Source organism: Lichenostomus cassidix, chromosome 24 (genome assembly GCF_008360975.1).
Source record: "Lichenostomus cassidix isolate B80296 chromosome 24, HeHo_3.0, whole genome shotgun sequence".
NCBI classification, from domain to species: Eukaryota; Metazoa; Chordata; class Aves; order Passeriformes; family Meliphagidae; genus Lichenostomus; species Lichenostomus cassidix.
Window position 1 is genome coordinate 1,504,307 of NC_139504.1, and position 21,003 is coordinate 1,525,309.

A 21,003-nucleotide genomic window follows, 5' to 3' on the forward strand; every position below is an offset into this window, starting at 1 on the left:
GGCGGGAGGGCGGGGGCGGGGCGGGGGTCGGGAGGGGCGGGGCCAAGGGAGGGGGCGGGGCCATGCTGCGGTGGGGTCGCGCGGTGCGCGCGCCGGCATGGGGGGAGTGCGGGAGGGGAACCCCCGGGAGGGTCCCGGGATGGGCGCGGAACCCGGGAATGCCGGGCCGGGGGGGCTTCCCGGGGGGGCTCCCGGAGCAGGGGGCAATCCCCGGGGGGGTCCCGCGCCGCCCCCTCCGCACCGCGGCTCCGCTCAGCTCCGACTTCTTCCGCGGTGAGCTCCGGGGGTCCCGGGCACCGCACCGGGGATTTGGGGGACACCGGAGGGGGGGCACAGGAGGAGTGGAGGAGGAATGGGGAGGGGGTCAAGTAAATTGGGGGAATCCAGGGGATGCAGGGCTTGCTGGGGTGTATGAGGACATTCGGCGGGGTCGGGATTGCTGGGAATGGGGAAGTGGTCAAAGGAATGGGGAGTCCCCGGGAATGGGGGGTCGCTGGGGAGATTGTGGGGGTATATGGGAGGGTGCCAGAGGGGCTTGGGGGTGATCCCTGGGGACTGCGGGAGATCACAGTGGGGGTTGGAGGGGCTGGGGGAGAATTGGGCGGCTGGTGGTCTCAGAGGGGACTGGGGAACTCCAAAAAGCCCAGGGGAAACTGGAGGGGGGGTCCCAGTGGGGTCTGGGGGTCGCAAGGAGACACCTCGCAAGGGCCTGGTGGAGATTTTGGGTGATCCCAGAGCGGACTGGGGGGAGCAGGAGGGACTGCTGGGGATTGCAGGGGACTGGGAAATGGTTCTGGTGGTTCACAGAGGGTCCGGGGGCGTTCCAGAGGACCCGGGGGGGACCTGGGGGCTTTGCAGACAGGCCTGGGGGGCAGCCCGGGGAACCAGGGGTATCCTGGGTGTGTCCTGGAGGGGGCTAAGGGGGTCCCAAGGGATGCAGAGGGAACTGGGGTGATCCACGAGGGTTGCCAGCTGTGCCCCCCAGGCTCAGCAGCCCCCATTCCACCGGCAGAGCTGGGGCAGACCATTGAGCGCATGGCACAGACCCTGAGGGATCAGCTGCCAGCCACGGAGAGTGGGGGGCGAGGCTGGGTCCCCCCGGGAACCCACCCGGACCCCCGGCCCCCCGACGAGGCCGATGTGGTGGTGGTGGGGGGCGGCGTGGTGGGCTGGTCCGTGGCGTACTGGCTGAAGGTGCTGGAGGGCCGCTGGCGGCAGCACGGAATGAAGGTGCTGGTGGTGGAGCGGGACCCCACGGTGAGACACCCCCTCCCGGGGCAGGGTATGGCTTTGGGGACTCCCCTGAACCCCTTCTATTTTGTGAGGTCCTCTCCTTCAGTATTCCAGAGCCTCCACCGTGCTGTCGGCAGGGGGGATCCGGCAGCAGTTTTCCCTCCGGGAAAATATCCAAATGTCCCGTTTCTCTGCCAGCTTCCTCCGTGACATCAATGTATGTGGGGTTATATGGACAGGGGGTGATTTTAGGGGATCCAGCCCCACTCATCATGGTCCTCCCATCTCCTCACAGGAGTACCTTGGGGTGCCAAACGAGCCTCCCATCGACATCCAGTTCCAGCCCTCGGGATATCTGTTCCTCGCAACCCCCCAGAATGCTGCCGCGCTGGAGGCCACCGTCAAGCTCCAGAGGTGGGGGACACACACGGGACCCTCCCAGGGGGGGATTTCAGGGGACAGGGGTCATCCTGACTCCCCTCCACATGGTGGCCATCCCCAGGGACGAAGGGGCGCAGGTGACCCTGCTGTCCCCCACCCAGCTGAAGGCAAAATTCCCCTGGATAAACACAGAGGATGTGGCTGTGGCGTCCTATGGTATGTGGGGGAATGGGGGAGAGCATGGGGACTGCCCCAACACGCTTCCTCATCCTCATCCCCCTGATGCATCCTTCGTCCTGACTTTATTAATGGAAGGGGAGGTCCAGCCCCGCCAAAGTGTATGTATTGAGGAGGTCACACTGTAGTCCCTCCCCCATGTTTCAACCTCCCCAGGTCTGGAGGATGAAGGCTGGTTTGACCCTTGGACTCTCCTCAACGCTTTCCGGCGCAAAGCCATATCCCTGGGAGTCCGGAGCTGCTCCGGGGAGGTGCGAGGTGAGAGATGGGGGTGCACAGCGAGGCTTCCCCCCTGCCACCCTCAGGCTCCCCCACCTCACCCCAAAACCCTCCAGCTTTTGTCACCTCGGCCAACTACATGATGCCACCAGCACCGTCGTCTGCACGCATCAAATACGTCCATGTGAGTGTGTGTGCCACCCCCAGCTTCCCAGGGGTGTCCGTGACCCCCCTGCACCCGTGACCCCCATCTGTGCCCTCCCAGATCCACATGCCAGACAGCCTGGAATACCAGCCGGTCTCCTGTGCCATCGTGGTCAATGCTGCAGGCGCCTGGGCTGGGAAGCTGCTGGAGGCAGATGGGCTGCCCAGGGGGCTGTGCCTGCCCTCCCTGCCCGTCCAGCCCAGGAAGAGGTACTGAGGGGCTCAGAGCAGGGACAGCCTGGCAGCACCCCTCTGTTGTGGGTCAGCCTCTGGGGTCAGACAGGGGCACATCCCAGCAACTCCTTTTTCAGGGGGGTGTGAACCCCTTGGTGCTATTTTGGGGGGGGTACCTCAGCACCCACCACCCCTGTGTCATGGGGGAGCCTCTCAGAACTTTTATTTTGGGGGGGTGACATCCTGGCAGCCCTTGGTAGGTGAGGGGGTGGCATGAACCTGTGGGTACTATTTTGGGGGGATCACAGAATGGAACACACGTCCTACCACTCACCACCCTCCAACTTCTGGGGGGAATGGTGAACTATTATTTGGAAGTGGGGTCTTGCATCCTGGGGCTCCCATTATCCCTCCAGTGCCCCCAGTCCCAGTGTCCCCATTACTTCCTCAGTGTCACCTATTGCCACCCAGTGCCCCCAGCCCTATTATCCCCATTACCCACCCCACCCCCCCAGTGCCCATAGTCCCAGCCCCTTCAGTGTGTCTAGGAGAGACATGACCTCCCAACATTATTTTTTGAGGGAGATACATGTCTCCAAATCCCAGCTCCACCGCACCATCTTGGGGGTCAGGAGGAGCACCCTTCACCCTGTTTTTGGGGGTTCCCCAGGTATGTGTTCACCTGGCACTGTCCCAACGGCCCTGGCCTCTCCTGCCCATTCCTCGTCGACACCTCCGGTGCTTATTTCCGTCGGGACGGCATGGCTGGGAACTACCTGGGCGGGATGAGCCCCTCCGAGGTGAGCCTGCAGCGGTCCCCTAAGATCATTCACCCCCCTATTCTTTGTGAGACTCTCCCAATTTGTCCTTTTCCAGGAGGAAGAGCCAGATCCCAGCGATCTCTCGGTGGATCACGACTTTTTCCAGGAGCAGGTCTGGCCCCGGCTGGCTCGGCGGGTCCCAGCTTTTGAATCCCTGCGGGTCAGGGCTTCTTGGGCAGGATACTACGACTACAACACTTTTGACCAAAATGGGGTGCTGGGCCCACACCCCCAGCTGGAAAACATGTTTTTTGCCACGGGTTTTAGTGGCCATGGGCTCCAACACGCACCGGCTGCTGGCAGGGCTGTGGCCGAGCTGCTGATGAAGGGCCGGTATGAGACCCTGGATCTGCGGAGGCTGGGGTGGGACAGGCTGGTGGCTGGGGAGCCACTGCAGGAGCATGGCGTGGTTTGATGGGAGTGGGGAGGGGGGAAACTGAGGCACAGCTGTGGACCTCCTCCCCAGTCCAGAGGTTGTGTACTTTAGGAATAAAAGGGATGGATGATAAGTGTGCCAGGGATTTAATGGGGTTTGTATCTGTCACACTCCCTCCACCAGTGCTACCAGTGCCCTCATTTCTAATGTCCTCATTGAGCACTCCCACAACTTCAGTGTCTCCACTACACCCCATTCCGTCCCAGTATCCCCATTATGTTCCCATACCCCCAGTCCCAGTGTCCTCACAATTTCCCATTTCCCCATCCAGTGTCCCATTATGTCCTTAGTGCCCTCAGTCTCAATATACCCACAGTGCTCCCATTATCTCCCCAATGTCCCTAGTCCCAGTATCCTCATTGTCCCCACCAGTACCCCCTATCCCAGTATGCCCATTACCACCCCAGTGCTCCCATTATCCCCGCAGTGCCTCCAGCCCCAGTATGCCCTTTACCCCCCAGTGCTCCCCAGTGTTCCCAGTATCCCCCAGTGTTCCCAGTATCCCCCGTTATCGCCCAGCGCTCCCAATTCCCTTCCCTATGTATATTACGCCCTCTGGCGGCCAGTGGCAGCAGCGCGCACACGCACCATGAGGGGAGCAGGCACGCTGGCCCTTGGCGCATGCGCGATGAGACAGCGGGCGGTGCCGGGGGCGGAGGCCCGGCGGTGGGCGGGGCCTGTGCGATGGGCGGGGCCGCGGCAGTGCGTGTGCGCGCGGCGCATGCGCGGTGGGCGCGGCCGGGCCGTGTGAGCCGGGCCCGTCCCGCCGTGCGCCCCGGCCCGGCCCCGGTGAGTGCGGGGGGACCGCGGGGACGGGGCGGCGCTCGGGGAGGCGATCGGGGGCACCCCGGGAACCGCGCGCCTCGGGGCGGCCGTGGGGAAACAAACCCGAGGGGATCATGGGCACGGCGGGGGCGGCCCTGAGGGAATTTGGGAAGCGTCTGCCCTCCAACACACTGTACGGGGAGACTGTGGGAACAGCCCTGAGGTAAAGTACGGGCTCCCCCCGAGTTATGGGGGTCACACGGACCCCCGGCAGCCGCGAGGGGGTTCTGCCCCTCCCCGTGTGCTTGAGGGTCACCCCGTAGCTGTGAGGGAGTGCAGAGCCCAGGTCTGCCCCTGAGCAGTGGGCGATTCCTGCGGGTGCCTCACCCTTCAGGATATCCCATGACTCCGAGTTTTACGATGAAGCTGCCTGTGATTAACCCGGTAATAAATCTGGAGGCCAGTTCTGATTCCGCAGCTCAGATCCCGGCAGGCTTTTACTCGGAATAACCCAAACAAACCCCTTTTGAAAACGATTTTTAGTAGTATGTGACTGGAGTCATGCGGGGGTTTGTGACTCCAGTCTGCTCCAGAGCTGCTGGGAGCTCTGCCTGGGAGGAATGAGAGGTTTGAATCCTGGTGGGAAAGCACGGCTTTTATTAGCTGGTGGTCTATGTTTTTCCTTGATTCAGACGCTGGTTTTATTTCTCTGGTGCTTTACAAGAGCAGTTCCTCTAACCCCGAGTTGGTTAACACTGTGACATGAACAGGATGGGTCCATTCCCTGGCCTGTTGCAGCATGGTTGTGCCCAGTGGGAAGCCAGTGAGGGTCGGGAATCCTGTTGGAAATCACCGGGCTGTGACTGAACTTGTAATTCCCCGATGCTACCAGTTCTGCCATGGCCCTGTGTGCTCTCTCTCCACAGGCTCCATCCGTTTCCCATCTCTCCAGGATGAGAGAGGCTTGGGTCCGGCTCTCCCCCTCTCCCTGTAGTTGATAGTTTGGGAAGCAGAGGTGATGCTGGAGTCGAGATGGCTGACAGCGTGAGAATCTTCCTTCATGACCTCGTCAGGGTGAGGATCTGGGTCCTGGGGGCTGGTCCTGTTCCCTTTGGGAGTACCCTTCTTCCCACGGCATCAGGGAAGTTAAAGGAAGAGTCTCCAAGTGTATTTCAGCAATGTTGTGTGGTGTGTCTATTGCAAAGACCTTGATGTTTGCTACTGAATCTCTGACAGATTTCCTTTGAGCACAAATTAATGAAAAAATCTCAACAATAGAAATAATAAATTAATTATAAAATAACAATATATAACAACACACAAAATATATGATATTAGGTATAACTTAATCATAACAACAATAATAAATGAATGTCTGTGACCACGGCAGCTCTGTCCCAGCAATAAGGTCTGTATGACCTCACTGCTCCCACCCTGTCTTCCATCATCCAGGCCTAAATACAGGCTAAAAGCCACTCATGCTGTGGCACTGAGCAATAGCTCATGCTCAGAAATAACTTGTTTTGGAAAGCAAACAAAGGTCTGATCAAAGCCCTGTGGCCACGACCTAAGAGCAGGAGTTGTGTCATTTCCACTGCTACCACACCATCAGTTGGAAGAGCTGCCTGGATCAGGGCCCAGCTCTGCTGTTTCAGACATGAATTTGGCATTGGAATTTATCCTGTTGGGTCAAGAACTCCATGTACCAAACTGCCTCTGGGGTTGTGACACTGTCCTGGCTCATCCTTATGATCTTTATTTTAAGGGGAAATTGTGATGACGATGGATCATCTGGAGCTGGAAATACTCTAATAGGATCCCAGAATGGTTTGGGTTGGAAAGGACCTTTAAATTTTTCTCTTTCTGCCCCCTGCCATGGGTAGGGACACTTTCCAGTATCCCAGGTTGTTCTAAGCCCCATCCAGCCTGGCCTTGGGCACTTCCAGGGATAGGACAGCCACAGCCTGTCTGCACTAGCCAAGTCCTAGGAGGCAGCACCATCTCCAAACTTGGAGTAGGGGAAAACTGGGCACTCTCCTATTAACAGGTTTGCATGGATGTGCCTGGTGGGAGGAAGATTTTGGGATGAGGACAGATGCTTTTATTTGTGAAGGAATAAGCATCAAACTCACAACATACGGTGAGACTTTGCACATCCCAAATATTGGTGTAGTTCCATTTTATTGACCTCAAAGAGCTGGCAGGGGATGAGGAGCTTCCTGCCAGACAGGGCTGGGAGAGATCCGACTCTGATTTTTGCCAGGGTTATAAATAGTGCAGATTGGAAGAGAAATCACACCTTTACAGAAAAAAATTACTGCTGCTCCTGGAAATGTTGGAATGTGCAGTGATTTAGGTCACCGGACCATGGAAGAGAGGTGGTGTTGCTGCTCCAGGCCTTGGCTGCAGCTGAGCCCAAGCAGCCAGGGAGCAAGGCCAGCCATGGAACCAGGAGGGTTTGGATGGCCTGGGTCAGCCACATCCCATTGCTCCTCTCTCCTCATGTCCACAGGGAATTAAGGACTCCATCTGGGGCATCTGCACCATCTCCAAGCTGGATGCCCGGATCCAGCAGAAAAGGGAAGAGCAGAGGCGGAGGAGAGCCAACAGCGCGCTCGCCCAGCGGAGGTTTCACATGGAAGAGAAGAAGCAAGAGAAGTGAGTACAGGGCTTGGCCAGTCAGAAATGGGGTGATTACCTTTTCCTCTGGTAGTCAGAGCCAATAAATGGGAAACACGTGGCATGAAACGCCCTATTTCCACTGCGTAATGAGGCTGGACCTGCCACCATGAGATAAGAAGTCAGACCTTTTATGTTGTTTGATAATTAGTTTGAATTACCACTGAAAGAACATGGATTTATGGGTTTCATTTCCTCCTGAATCCTTGTGCTATCTCAGATCCATTGTTGTTGCTGGTAATCATGGTATCAGGGAAGAACAGCAGCTTGGATCCAATGTCCACATCAGGGCAGATCGAGTGTCTCTTCTCCTCAGCCCTGCTGTGTTTTGCGTTGTCTGGAGCTGCAGAACCTCAGTGGTTCTGGAAATGCCAGAATTATCCCCACGTGGGAGCAAACAGCATCTGTTCCCATGTCTGAATCCCAGACCATGGCAGGATGTCTCTGCTGCTCTGATGGCACTGGGCTGGCACCTCAGGCAGTGATTTTGGGCAGTAATGCACGTTGTGAGACACATTTACCGATTATAGAGGCTGGCTGCGTGGGAGGCTGGCTGAAAAGTGAAAGAAAAGTCTCTTGTGTTCCTAATCCTCCCCAGGAGTTCTTACAGCTCCACATCTGGGCTGCCTCTGAGGAAAAACACAACTTTATTATTTTGTTTATATAAATAAACAGCAGAATTTTGCTGGTTTTCTTTATAGCAAAATCATTCTGGTGTGAAGAGCTGACTGGGAAAGTGCTGCAGGGTCCCACAGAGCTGCTCTTGCATGTCCCAAGTGGAGTCACCAAAACCACCCCAAGCTGAAACAGCCTCTTCCGAGACCAAAAAATGCCTGAAACTTCCTAATTTTATTGTGGCAAGAGTTTGGGGAGAACAAAGCCCAAGATCTGCAATACATGCTTAAAAATCTGGAAGAGAGCTTTGCTTTTCTTCTGTTTCAGTGCAGATTTTGGGAATTAATAAAGGTTGAAAGAGTCTCTCTGATGTAAGTCTTGTAGAGACTGCACTGGCTGAGACGTGGTGTGAATCTGTGCAGGGATTCCTTGCAGGATTTCTGTGTTTGGATGAAATCAGGTGCAGCACTGGTGTTGAGCTGGTTCTTGGTGACTTTTCCAAGCTGTGCAACATGTGGGCAGAAGCAGTTGGCACTCATAAGGAGACATTTGTCCAGGTGCTGGACATTAACACATCTCTCTCCTGCAGTGAACCCCGGATAGTGAGCCGGATATTTCAGTGTTGTGCCTGGAATGGAGGTGTCTTCTGGGTATGTGCAGATTTTTCTTATTTGTTATGGTTTTAATTTTAAAACCCCTGTGAAAACCCATGTCCTGCTCCAGCCCTTATGAGCTGTGAGTGGTGAGCCATCAGCATGGTGGCAGAAATTGCTGGGAGCCTCCACATTCCCATCCCAAAGCTGTATTTTAAGGGATTCACTATGGTGTACAGGACCACAGACTCGCTCAAGAGATTCACACATGAACTCCAAGCTGCTTTTCCCTGTCTTTGAGACTGCTCTCCACCTGAATATTCAATTCCTGCTTTGCTGCAGCCTGGGATACTGCTTTACCAGTTGGATATTGATGTTTTAAAGACATTTCCTCAGCTCTGACTTCCTATGCCTGGTTCACGAGGCTGATCCTTAATGGAGCCAACCAAATAAATGGCTTCATTTTCTCATTACACTGGTGCAGACTATGAGGGATTGGCATGGAAATGTTAAATTGTTCAGCTGTAGATTGTGGCTCTATTTAAACAGAGATCATTGCTCTTCTGTATTTATGGATCACTGGGGGAGGAGAGACACATGTGCCTTTGGATCTGTAGCCACAGGAGCACAAAATGACTGTGCAGTGCCTCACTGAGAACCTTGTTTGTTTTTCCCTGCAGCTTAGTCTCTTCTTGTTCTACCGAGTGTTCATCCCCGTCCTTCAGTCGGTCACGGCGCAGATCATCGGTGGGTGCCTTTCCCCTTCGGATATTCCAGGGTGCTGAGCAGTCCATGGGATGAGTTTGGAGTCTCTGTCCCATTGAGTTGTTCTTCACACCTCTGTCTCCTTGTGTTGTTTTCTTCTTCCTCCCAGTACCAGCCAATCCCATCATTAATTGTCCAGCAGAAAACCAGGGGTGGATCCACCCTGCTGACAGCCTGTGCCTGTCAGTGATCCAGCCCAGGGGTTTTGCCACTGCAAACACATTTGTCTGTGTGTTTTTGCAATTAAATAAAAATCAAGTGGATGGAAATAAGCTTTTAAAGACATTTAGAGCATTACAGTCAGGAGAAATTCCCTGATGGCTGTGCCAGGAAGCATTTAGAGGTTCCTACACCAGTTCCTCATGTGTGTGTCTCTGTCTCTCTTCCAAAGGTGACCCTTCCTTACATGGTGATGTCTGGTCCTGGCTGGAGTTCATCCTCACCTCCATTTTCAGCGCTCTCTGGGTCCTGCCCCTCTTTGTGCTCAGTAAGGTGGTCAATGCCATCTGGTTTCAGGTAGGTGACAGGAACCTTGAGCAAACAGGGGAGTTTCCTCACTGGGTGGGGCTTGATCAGGTGGTGTGGGGGCACGAGATGAAATCCCATCCCAAAACAGATTCTGGGTGTATTCCTGGTGGGCAAAAGCAGCTCAGGAGCATCGTCCTGGGTTTAATTTCCCTGAAGCCCCCATTCCTCTGGAGTTCCATTTGTCTCAAGCCCCTGTCTCTGTTGGCAGGACATTGCAGATCTGGCATTTGAAGTGTCAGGCAGGAAGCCTCACCCCTTCCCCAGCGTCAGCAAAATCATCGCTGACATGTTGTTCAACCTCCTGTTGCAGGCGCTTTTCCTCATCCAGGTGAGACGAGTGGCTCCCGGGTGGTGCTCTCCCCCAAATCCTGAGCATCCCTCACTCAATCCACTCCTTTTCTATCCCAGGGAATGATTGTGAGCCTGTTCCCCATCGACCTCATTGGGCAGCTGATCAGCCTCCTCCACATGTCGCTGCTCTACTCGCTCTACTGCTTTGAGTACCGCTGGTTTAACAAAGGTGAAGGAGGGCTGCCTGCATGGAAAGGGGGAATTTACCTGGATTGAGGGGTTCTCCACTCTAGGAGCATCCAGCTGGAGTGTCAGAGGCTGATTTTCCATCAGTTTTTATATGAAATGAAGGGTAAATGTGAGCCAGCAGTGTGCTCAGGTGGTAAGAAGGCCAGTGGTGCCTGGTCTGTACCAGCTGCAGTGTGGCCACAGCTCCAGGGCAGTACCTGGCCCCCTGTGCTGGGCACTGGTGAGGCCTCAGGTGCTGTGTCCAGTTCTAGGCCCCTCAGGACAAGGACATTGAGGGGCTGGAGCGTGTCCAGAGATAGCCACAGAGCTGGGGAAGGGTCTGAAGCACCAGGAGCAGCTGAGGAAGCTGGAGAGGCTCAGCCTGGAGAAAAGGAGGCTCAGGGAGGACCTTCTGGCTCTGCACAACTCCCTGACAGGAAGGAGCAGCTGGGGCAGGTCAGGCTCTGCTCCCATGTAAAAAGTTACAGGATCAGAGGACATGGCCTCAAGCTGCCCTCAGGGGAGGTTCAGGTTGGACATCAGGAGGAATTTCTATACTGAAAGGGTGGTCAGGCATTGGAAAGGGCTGCCCAGGGAATGGTGGAGTCACCATCCCTGGAGTTGTTCAAGGGATGTGGCACTCAGTGCTCTAGTCTAGTAACTGTGTGGGGATTGGTCAAAGGAGGTGATTGGAGGTCCTTTCCAGCCTAAATGATTCTGTGATTTTGTAGTGAGGGTGTCTCCTCCCTGTGGGTTCATTTCCATGGGATTTTCCTCATGGCAGGAATCGAGATGCACCAACGGTTGTCCAACATCGAGAGGAACTGGCCCTACTACTTTGGCTTTGGCTTGCCACTGGCATTTCTCACAGCCATGCAGTCCTCCTACATCATCAGGTGGGAAAGCCACTCTGACCCCCCCTCCTCCTGACACCCACCAGACCCACTGAGTGCCCCTTATTTTATTTTATTGTATTTTTCCCTTGCAGCGGTTGCCTCTTTTCCATCCTTTTCCCTCTCTTCATCATCAGCGCCAACGAAGCCAGGACCCCCGGCAAAACCTAGTGAGTCTCCTTCCTTCTCACCCACTGATCCTTGTCCAACACCCCCAGGCTCCCCCACCACTCCCCAAAACCCTGCCGGGGGTGTTCCTGGCATCACGAGCTGATGGACTCTCTTCCCTTTCAGCCACTTCCAGCTCCGTCTCTTCTCCTTGGTGGTTTTCCTCAGCAACAGACTCTTTCACAAGACCGTTTACCTTCAGTCCGCCCTGAGCGGTGCTTCCTCCTCCCCGTCCTCCTCCTCCTCCTCCTCCTCTTCGCCCTCTCCTGCCAAACACGCAGCTGCTCCGGGGCACTGAGCGGCCCCAGGCCCCGGGGAGGGGGGACACCCACGGGCTTCTCTGCGCCCCCGATCCCCAGGGACGGGCAGGATCCAGCCTGACGAGGTGTCACTGTCAGTTCTGCGTCTCCCCCTGGAAATTTTTGGGGGAAAATCTGGGTTTTTAACACCTTTGTGAGTTTCCAGGAGCCGGGATGTGCCCTGCGCTTGTTTTATAGTGGACTCTTTTGTACGCCTTTCCCGTGCCATCTCCCTGCCTCGGGCCAGTGGGTCGGAACCCCCTCACCCCGTTTTGCCGTTGTGTCCCTCCCGTGTCTCCCCTGTGTCCCCCTCCCCGCTGCCCCTCGTCCCCCTTCCCGCTCCCTCCATCTACCCTAACTCAGGTCGTGGGAGGGGGGCGGGTATTTCTGGGAGTTCCTGCTGCCGTCGAGCACAGTGTCCCCCTCCCCGTGCATGTACCGTTTCTGTCGGGTCGGGGAAGGAACCGGTGACGTTCAAAACCCTTTGGATATTTTGGGCCGGTTTATCAACTTTTCTCTAGTATTTTCACACTGAAACATTAAACGGAGAAACCACGATTCTCAGCCGTTCTGCGCCTGCCGCTGTCGTTAATGTGGGCGGGGTGAGATCCGTTTGGGGGGCTCCCGGGGTGGGATCCCTTGGGGCTCCCGGGCGGGTTGTTCCGCCGCCCACGTGGCCAGGCCGGCCCGCTTCCGCCTCCGCCCACGTGACCCGCGCGGCCCCGCCCCGCCCCCTGGGCGCCGCGAACCCGGACGGACACGTCACGGCTCGTTCCTCGCCGGCTCCGCCCGCCTCCCGCTCCGCCAATGGGAAGGCGCCGTGCGCCGCACACTCCGCCCCGCACTCTGCTGAGTGTTCGGCGCTTCGGCCAATCAGCGCGGCAGCACCTGGAGTGGCGTGGGCGAGAGCCAATGGGAAGCGGGCAGGGGCGGGGCGCGGGCTGGCGGCGGCGGCGGCAGGGCGGCTGCGCGGGGCGGATGGACGGGGCGGCGGGGCCGCGGTGAGGGACGGGACCGGGAGCGGGAGCCGAGCGGGGCTGAGGGAGCTGGGCGTCCTCGGGGCTGGGGGTGGCGGGGTGCCGGGCTAGGGGTGCCCGGGTATGTGGGAGGCGGGGTGTGCGGAGTGAGGGAGCTGAGGGGTCATGGACTGCCCGGGCCTTGGAGGAGCCCCGGCGTGTGGGGAGAGCGAGCCCGGGGGATTGAGGGGTCCCCGGGCGTGTGGGCTGAGACCCTGGGGCTTGGCAGGGGCTGGAGCCCGGGGGATGCCCAGGAGGCCGGGGGCAGCACGGGGGGTCGGGAGTGCTCTGTGTCACTGGGAGCTCCTGGGGCGTGACTGATCCCCCTGAGGACATCGGGGCCCCGGGCACCCCAGGGCACAGCCACTCGTGCCCGGAGACATCTGAACTGTGCCCCATTATCGCAGGGCATCCAGGAAATAACCACCACGCCGTATGCCTGTATCGCGCAGTGCCCAGTGTGAGCCAGTCGGAATCACTTTGGGGACAGGAAGGCTTTTCCAGGCCCATTTTGTTTGGGTTTAAATCTCAGCCTGTCCCAGTGAGTCCTGCCTGGTACTGTGGCTCTGATATGTGAACTGCACATTTACTCAGCCGTGCTGGGATTGAGCGGTGGGAGGGGATTTCCTGATTGATTGGGCAAGGAACGATTTGAAGAAATCTGAGCGTTTTCAAGGTAGAAAGATGTTAAAGCTGTGATTCTCCAGTAACAGTTTCACTTCCTTGGTGTGCAACTCCAGTATTTTTGTGGCTTTTTCTCCCCCTCAGGGAGATTGAATTAAACAGCCACGTTGTCTGGTGTGAGCAGAACTGATTTACTGTCCTGGTCTTCATTAACAAACTACTGGGATGTATATATTTGGCACGAGTAATTCAAAGGGAGAGTAACCAGCAGCTGTTCAAGCCTCCTTCGTGTAAGAAAATGCACCCGTTGCGTGCATTCTCCATGGATTATATTTTTTGTGCATTGCTTGCAGGTGATGATTAAACTCCAGAGAGCAGCCAGGGGGAAAGCAGAGGTTTCACTCAAGTTTACACTCGGGTTTTGTTCTGTGCACAGAGAAACAGGCACGTCCTCTGCCCCGGAGAAGTTCTGAGCTCTGTAAAGGAAGGAAAACCAGCCAGGATTTGGGGTGACAGCTCAGGACAGGAGGTGAGGGGTTTGGGGAAGGGCACAACCACCTAGCAGGGGTGAAGCGTGGGCCAGATGAGGGGATTTAAAGTCTAAAGGCTCATGAAGCCTTTACAGACATTGTGGTCTGAGTTGCTCTGTGATACCTTCCTGATTGTGTCCAGGTGTTCAAGAATCCTCAGGCCCTGCATTTGATGTGAAAATGACCAAGTTGGGGTTTCTCCGCCTCTCCTATGAGAAGCAGGACACGCTGCTCAAGCTCCTCATCCTGTCGATGGCAGCTGTCCTGTGTAAGTCTGTGTCCTCAGGGATGGCTCCTGGTGCAGGAGAACTGAGGGTAACTTGTGAGCTCTGTGTGTTCACTCTGCCCCTTCTCTGTCCTTGCAGCTTTCTCCACAAGACTTTTTTCCGTCTTAAGATTTGAAAGTGTCATCCATGAATTTGACCCGTAAGTGTTGTCTTCTCATTTCCTGGGGACCCAATGGGCTTTTCCTCTTCTGGAGCACATGGAATTCAGGGGATTGTGCTGGGATGAAGTTAATCCCTGCCATGGATGTGGGATTTGGAGGACATGTTTCAGTACAGCTTGGTTTTCCTCTTCTGCACCCAAATTCACGTGATACCCAGGGCTCTTCCTGCAACCTAGATCCAGCCTAGAACCTGCCATTGCTTTTCTGCTGGGAGGTGGTTATTCCTGGCCTGGGCACAGCAGGAGGGAGAGCTCCTGGCATAATTTGTGTCCATGCCCCAGGCTTGTTGCTGATTAAATCAGTCCCAAGGGAGACTGTCACCTTTGTAAATACACTGTTAAACCCACTGGAAGGAGGGTTTAACCTTTGCAGCTGAGGTTTGGGGCAGTTGAGGGAAACTGGGCCAGTTTGTTGAACACAGTGGATCAACCCTCACAGTGCTGTCACACCTTGTCACCCCTACAGGTATTTCAACTACCGCACCACTCGCTTCCTGGCCGAGGAAGGGTTCTACAAATTCCACAACTGGTTTGATGACCGAGCATGGTACCCCCTGGGCAGGATCATCGGGGGAACCATTTACCCAGGTAAAGCTTTTGTCAAGCTGAAATGCACCTGCTGCAAGGGAAAACTGGGAGAGGGGTAGGGGGTGCATTCATGAGTTACAGCAGGAACAGAGGGGAGCTTGGGGATGAATCTTGGGCAGCAGCTCCTTCCTGGCAAGTCTTTGGAGCACCCTGGTAATGGTGTCATTTCCATCCCCAGGCCTGATGATCACATCAGCAGCGATTTACCATGTGCTGCACTTCTTCCACATCACCATCGACATCCGTAACGTCTGCGTGTTCCTGGCTCCCCTCTTCTCCTCCTTCACCACCATCGTGACTTACCACCTCACCAAAGAGCTCAAGGTACGGAAGGGCATCGGGGTGTGCCCCACAGGCTTTGGCTTTCCAGAGGAGAGTTTGGGAGAGCTGCTGGGTCACAGGTTTGGAGGTGACTGCCACACTCCTCACAACCCCAGCCTTCTGGGAAGTGGGAGATCTGTTTGAAAACTTTGTTTCTGCATTCAGTTTTTATTCCTTTGAGAAAAAAAATCCCTGAATCCCAATGTTTTTCCCCCATCTGTTTTTCCCAGGATGCAGGGGCAGGACTTCTTGCTGCTGCCATGATCGCAGTTGTGCCTGGATACATCTCTCGATCTGTCGCTGGCTCCTATGACAATGAAGGTGAGTTTGTGGCCCTCAGGGAAACCTTTAAGGACTGTTAGCTGCTGGAAAATGTGATAAAGATGCTGCAGGGCACGGCAGAGGCCCTGTCCTTTCCCAGTGATCCCTGCTGTGGATCAAACCTGACTGATCGGAGTTTAGAGGTGGTTCTTGGCCATGCCATGGAGAAGAGGGAGTGTTTCCCAGCTCTGGCAGCAAGTTTACTCCATTATCCTTGCTTGCCAATCAAAAAGGATTTTGTCACCTCCCCAAACTCCACCTGGAACTGGAGCTACTGTGTGGTTTTGCCATGCTTTTATCCCTGTTCCAGCAGTGACGCTGGGACTGGCAAAGGCAGGAATCTCGCTGTCAGTGCCTGGGGCAAAGGAGGATCCAGGTTCCTTTCCTGTAGCTGGGCTGTTGGGCTGTGTAGGAGTTCTTCCAGCTGGTGTGGCTGGAAGAAGCCACGAGAGCTATTACCTACAGTGAGACACAAACTGCAGCATTTCAGTCTAGAAACCAGATATCAAATGCTTTTCCCAGGCCTGGCTCTTTGTGTGATGGAGCAGCAAAAGCATTTACAAACCTGTTTTTAATGGCTTGAGTGCTCTGCCATGCCCTAGGGATGATATTAATGGCTCTGGGTCCTTCCGCAGGTATCGCCATATTCTGCATGCTCCTGACCTACTACATGTGGATCAAGGCTGTCAAAACTGGCTCCATCTATTGGGCAGCCATGTGTGCCCTCGCCTATTTCTACATGGTGAGTGTCCCTTCTCCCAGCTCTGAGGCAAACCCGACTCTGACATCCCTCTGGGTATGCCAGGAATCCATGGCATGCTGTTCCTGTGTCCAGGGAGCTAGAGCCTCTGTAGAGGTGGGAATGGAATGGGCTCTTAATTCCCAGAACTAGTGCATTTGGGGTGAGGTTTTCTTAAAGTGTCAAAAAATCTGTGTTTCTGGCAGCTGGAATGTTGAGGATGCCTTAAGATAGAGCAGATCCCACCTGGCATTGCTGCTGGGTGAAAATCCTGCCTGTGATCCTAGGAAAACCAAACCTCCCATGTTTCACCTCAGCTCTGCAGCTGTTCAGTCCTGAAGTTGTGGATGTGTGTCTGGTTTGTGTCCTGCAGGTCTCCTCGTGGGGTGGCTACGTCTTCCTGATCAACCTCATCCCCTTGCACGTCCTCGTGCTGATGCTCACCGGGCGCTTCTCCCACAGGATCTACGTAGCCTATTGCACAGTCTACTGCTTGGGAACCATCCTCTCCATGCAGATCTCCTTTGTTGGCTTCCAGGTGGGCACCAGGAGCATTTGCAGACTCAGGGATGGGTTGTAACTGAACAGCAGCACGCTGGCACCTGGTTTTCTTTCTTGCCTTCATTGCTGAGGTTGTGAGTGGGTGCTGACTTCTCATTCCAGCTCCAGGAATTATGCTGATTCCTTGCCACCTTTGGCAAAATGAGCCTTTGGAGGTGCTGGATGGCTTTCAAAGCTCCTAATAACCTTCCTGGCACCAGTTGTCTTTCATAAAAATATCTTTGGTTTTGGTGAAGGAAACGCTCATACCATGTGTGTCTTGGTATGGCAGGAAACAGGCCTGCCTGGCTCATGTTTTTCAAGAGAATCCAGTTAATTTTCCACATGGATTCTTATCAGAATCAAAGCAGATGTAGGAAAAGGACTCGTGCCAGCTGTGCCAATCACAGGGAGGGAACATTTGAACATTTTCCTGGCAGTGATTGTGCTGGGAAGTGATTTGTGTAGAAAGCTGATAACAGCTCTTGCTTGGCTCCATATCTGACCATGCTCTGCCTGTTCCCAGCCTGTCCTCTCCTCGGAGCACATGGCTGCCCTTGGAGTCTTCGGCTTGTGCCAGATCCACGCCTTTGTGGACTACCTCCGGAGCAAGCTGAACCCACAGCAGTTTGAAATCCTCTTCAGAAGTGTCATTTCCCTGGTCGGCTTCGTCCTCCTCAGCGTTGGAGCCGTGCTGATGCTCACAGGTAGCCCGAGGCTGTAGCCATGACAAGGGTGTTTCACCCTCTTTCCTTGCTTCCAAAGGCATGGAATTTGTCCATCCTAACTCTGTGTTACTGTGGTGTCAGTGCCTGTGAGCCCCCTTGAAGGGGGAGGTTGGTTCCTGCCCAGATTTTTGCATTAGCAAGGAATATTTAAGCAGCAGCTGTAAGATAGTAGGGGCAGAGACTCTGAGGACACTGAGCTGGTGCTGCAGATACTGATTGTTGCTCTTTAGTAGCAAAGAGATGCTAAAAATAGAGGTTGGGTGGGGAGAAGATTTTTAGGGTGAAATTGCATTGTATTTCCTTTCTAAAATGGCAGGTTTGAGTAATAGAGATTCTAAACCAGATCTGGGATTGCTCATTCAGCCTCACACGTGCTTCCCTGGGAGAGTGCGTGTCAACATTGCCCATTACTCTGCTGGCTCCAAAGAGGATTTGTTTTCTCCACTTTTCTAGGGAAAATCTCCCCATGGACGGGGCGTTTCTATTCCCTGCTGGACCCTTCCTACGCCAAGAACAACATCCCCATCATTGCCTCTGTCTCCGAGCACCAGCCCACCACTTGGTCCTCCTACTACTTTGACCTGCAGCTCCTTGTTTTCATGTTCCCAGGTGAGTTGCCAGACCCTGAGTTAGTGGCAGGTTTTCCAAGCCTGCTGGGGAGCACTGTGTCCCTCTGTGTCTGGTTTTATTTCATCTCTGAGCTGAACCTAACCCCTTTCTCTCTCCCCTGGCAGTTGGTCTCTACTACTGCTTTAGCAACCTCTCAGATGCCCGTATCTTCATCATCATGTACGGTGTGACCAGCATGTACTTCTCGGCTGTCATGGTGAGGGCTGCACTGCCACTGAGTGCTCGTAACATTTTAATTTGTTTTTCTGAACTTAGTGATGGTTCTGTCACCCTGAGGGCTTTTCTCCCTTCTGTAAATGTGGCTTTTTCACCCCTCTCTGCGGTGAGGGAAGGTGAAGTTGCAAAACTCACTAGGTTGGGTGTTGTTCGTGTCCCTGTGGCCAGCGCCATCTGGTCACTGTTCCCAGATGATGGTCTCCCAGAGCTGAGCTCCCAGTGCAATCCCAGACAAATTCTCTGGGTTTTCAAGCAGGGTCTGGTGACAAACAGCTGCTGATGAGCCCATTTCCACTCTTCCTGTGGCACCCTGAACACCAAATGTGGTTGAGTTCTGGTGTGGAGGCGGCTACTAATCCTTGCCTCCACCTAAGACTGCTGAAGTGACCTCAGTTGCCCACATGGGCCAATTTTGAGCTCTTCAGGGAATTTCTGTCAAGGGTGTCTGAGCTGGTAGCAGCTCCCCACTAAAAAAATCAGGCTGATGTATCCCCTGAATTTGTGGTGCTGGATTAGGAATGGCATCCAATACCTTCTGTTGGATTTCTCCTGGATTCCTTCTCTGACAGTTCTGCTGTTGCCATAGGTGCGTCTCATGCTGGTGCTGGCTCCGGTGATGTGCATCCTGTCCGGCATTGGGGTCTCTCAGGTGTTGTCCACCTACATGAAGAACCTGGATATCAGCCGGCCAGACAAGAAGAGCAAAAAGCAGCAAGATTCCACCTATCCCATCAAGAATGAGGTGAGCACCGAGGAGGCTCAGGAGGATGCCTGGTCCTGGGGGGCTGAGTGCAGGAGGCTGACGGCCCCATCCCTCCGGTGCTGAGACCCTGGGTTGTTCCTGTAGGTTGCCAGCGGCATGATCCTGGTCATGGCATTCTTCCTGATCACCTACACCTTCCACTCCACCTGGGTGACCAGCGAGGCCTATTCCTCCCCCTCCATCGTCCTCTCTGCCCGCGGTGGGGATGGCAGCAGGATCATCTTTGATGACTTCCGAGAAGCTTATTACTGGCTGCGGCACAACACACCAGAGGTACAGGGGGTTTGGGGCGTTGGGCACCTGGCACTGCCACTGAGGCACTGATGCACAGCTGGTTTTTGAGTGTAGGATGCCAAAGTGATGTCCTGGTGGGACTACGGGTACCAGATAACTGCCATGGCCAACCGGACCATCCTGGTGGACAACAACACCTGGAACAACACACACATCTCCCGCGTTGGCCAGGTGGGTCCTTCCCTTCCCTGCTGCCTTGGCCAGCCTTTCTGGGTACCATGTCAGCCACCACATGGTTAACACTACATCTGTCCCAGGCCATGGCATCGACGGAGGAGAAAGCCTATGAGATCATGAGGGAGCTGGACGTCAGTTATGTGCTGGTCATCTTTGGCGGCCTCACCGGGTACTCATCTGACGGTAAGATCGTGCTGTGAGCCAGGTCAGACCCACCCAGGGGTGAAGGTGGCAGAGTCCCACCTCCAGCTGGGGCTGTGGAGTGAAAGAAGTGCCGGAATGCTCCTCTTGGGAGCTGCATGTGCCTTTGTAGCTCTCCTCAACTCAACCCTGCTTTTGGCCCCTCACATCACCTCAGCTTTCCCTCCTGGCCTCTCAGCTTTCCCTCCTGGCCCCCCAGCTCAACTTGACTCCATTATTTTGCCTCATCTCAGCTTCTTGTTCTTTCATCTCAATTCAACCTCTTGCTCTTGGCTCCCCAAATCAACTCAAGCCCTCATTCTTTGCTCCCCAAATCAACTCAAGCCCTCATTCTTTGCCCCCCAACCCCGTGCCTTGCAGACATCAACAAGTTCCTGTGGATGGTGCGGATCGGGGGCAGCACGGACACGGGGCGCCACATCAAGGAGCACGACTACTACACCCCCACCGGGGAGTTCCGAGTGGACCGTGAGGGCTCCCCGGTGCTGCTCAACTGCCTCATGTACAAGATGTGCTACTACCGCTTCGGCCAGGTCTATACCGAGGCCAGTGAGTTCCTGAGTCACCTCCAGGGCTTGACCATGCTTTTGGGGGGCTCCCCTGTGCCCTGACATCTCTGGGGCATGATGCAGCAGCACTGCCTGTCCTTTGTCCTCTTCTAGAGCGACCACCAGGCTACGACCGGGTGAGGAATGCTGAAATTGGCAACAAGGACTTTGAGCTGGATGTGCTGGAGGAGGCGTACACCACAGAGCACTGGCTGGTCCGAATATACAAGGTACGGCACCACAACGAGCCCAGACACCCCAGTTTGAGAAAAAAACACGGAATTCTACCTAACAAAGTGTTTTTTACTGTCCAGGTGAAAGATTTGGACAACCGCGGGTTGTCAAGGACGTAGAGGAGCCGGCGCCAGCAGCGCCAGACACCGCACTGACCCAGCCTTGGCCTGTGCAGAAGTGATTTGGGGGTTTGGTGGGGTTTCGAGGGGGGCCGTTTCGGGTTTGTTTTATACCGTTTGTAAGCGCAGGCAGCGGTGGGAGGACCCTGCCCGCCCCATCCTGCCGGGAGTGATTTTTATATACACACGGAGCCGTCGCCAAATCAGGAATTGCGGCTCTCACCGGGGCTGATTGACCAGGAATTGTGAAGAATACAAATGAATAAAAATAAATTTGGTGGGTTTTTCCCCGAATTCTCTCAGAGGAGCGTTGGGGCCGTTTGGCTGCTTTGAATCGATTTGAATAGAGATGGAGGCGGGGAGGGGGCGTGGCCTGGGCAGAGGCGCGAGATTCCAGGTGAGGGCGTGGCCTGAGCGGTGGGTGGGCGTGGTCAACTG

The 21,003-nt window shown here is 55.2% G+C and overlaps 3 protein-coding genes across 4 annotated transcripts; all 3 read left to right on the plus strand.

Moving 5' to 3' along the window:
* Window positions 1-90: 90 nt before the first annotated feature.
* Window positions 91-3,778, plus strand: FOXRED1 (FAD dependent oxidoreductase domain containing 1). Its single transcript, XM_085082008.1, has 10 exons — window positions 91-273; window positions 1,013-1,257; window positions 1,340-1,450; window positions 1,529-1,647; window positions 1,736-1,830; window positions 2,008-2,109; window positions 2,187-2,254; window positions 2,336-2,484; window positions 3,119-3,248; window positions 3,325-3,778. Exons 1-10 carry the CDS (start codon window positions 159-161, stop codon window positions 3,682-3,684), a joined length of 1,494 nt encoding a protein of 497 aa, XP_084938134.1. The 5' UTR covers window positions 91-158; the 3' UTR covers window positions 3,685-3,778.
* Window positions 3,779-4,397: 619 nt separating this feature from the next.
* EI24 (EI24 autophagy associated transmembrane protein) lies at window positions 4,398-12,096 on the plus strand. The gene is made up of 11 exons (XM_085081613.1): window positions 4,398-4,494; window positions 5,397-5,544; window positions 6,983-7,128; window positions 8,354-8,414; window positions 9,038-9,104; window positions 9,514-9,638; window positions 9,859-9,978; window positions 10,059-10,170; window positions 10,954-11,065; window positions 11,158-11,232; window positions 11,357-12,096. The coding sequence occupies exons 2-11, from the start codon at window positions 5,503-5,505 to the stop codon at window positions 11,526-11,528; spliced, it is 1,032 nt and encodes a 343-aa protein (XP_084937739.1). The 5' UTR covers window positions 4,398-4,494; window positions 5,397-5,502; the 3' UTR covers window positions 11,529-12,096.
* Window positions 12,097-12,455: 359 nt separating this feature from the next.
* STT3A (STT3 oligosaccharyltransferase complex catalytic subunit A) lies at window positions 12,456-20,867 on the plus strand. 2 transcript variants are annotated; one of them, XM_085081666.1, is made up of 19 exons: window positions 12,456-12,530; window positions 13,606-13,698; window positions 13,842-13,967; window positions 14,065-14,125; window positions 14,613-14,734; window positions 14,913-15,058; window positions 15,286-15,376; window positions 16,012-16,118; window positions 16,489-16,653; window positions 17,182-17,362; window positions 17,837-17,992; window positions 18,118-18,209; window positions 18,816-18,971; window positions 19,077-19,265; window positions 19,341-19,457; window positions 19,544-19,646; window positions 20,025-20,213; window positions 20,327-20,442; window positions 20,527-20,867. In XM_085081666.1, exons 3-19 carry the CDS (start codon window positions 13,880-13,882, stop codon window positions 20,563-20,565), a joined length of 2,118 nt encoding a protein of 705 aa, XP_084937792.1. In that variant the 5' UTR covers window positions 12,456-12,530; window positions 13,606-13,698; window positions 13,842-13,879; the 3' UTR covers window positions 20,566-20,867. The 2 variants fall into 2 exon arrangements, with proteins under 2 accessions (XP_084937792.1, XP_084937793.1); XM_085081667.1 differs by lacking the exon at window positions 13,606-13,698 and having other exon boundaries at window positions 12,512-12,530.
* The last annotated feature ends 136 nt before the right edge of the window (window positions 20,868-21,003 follow it).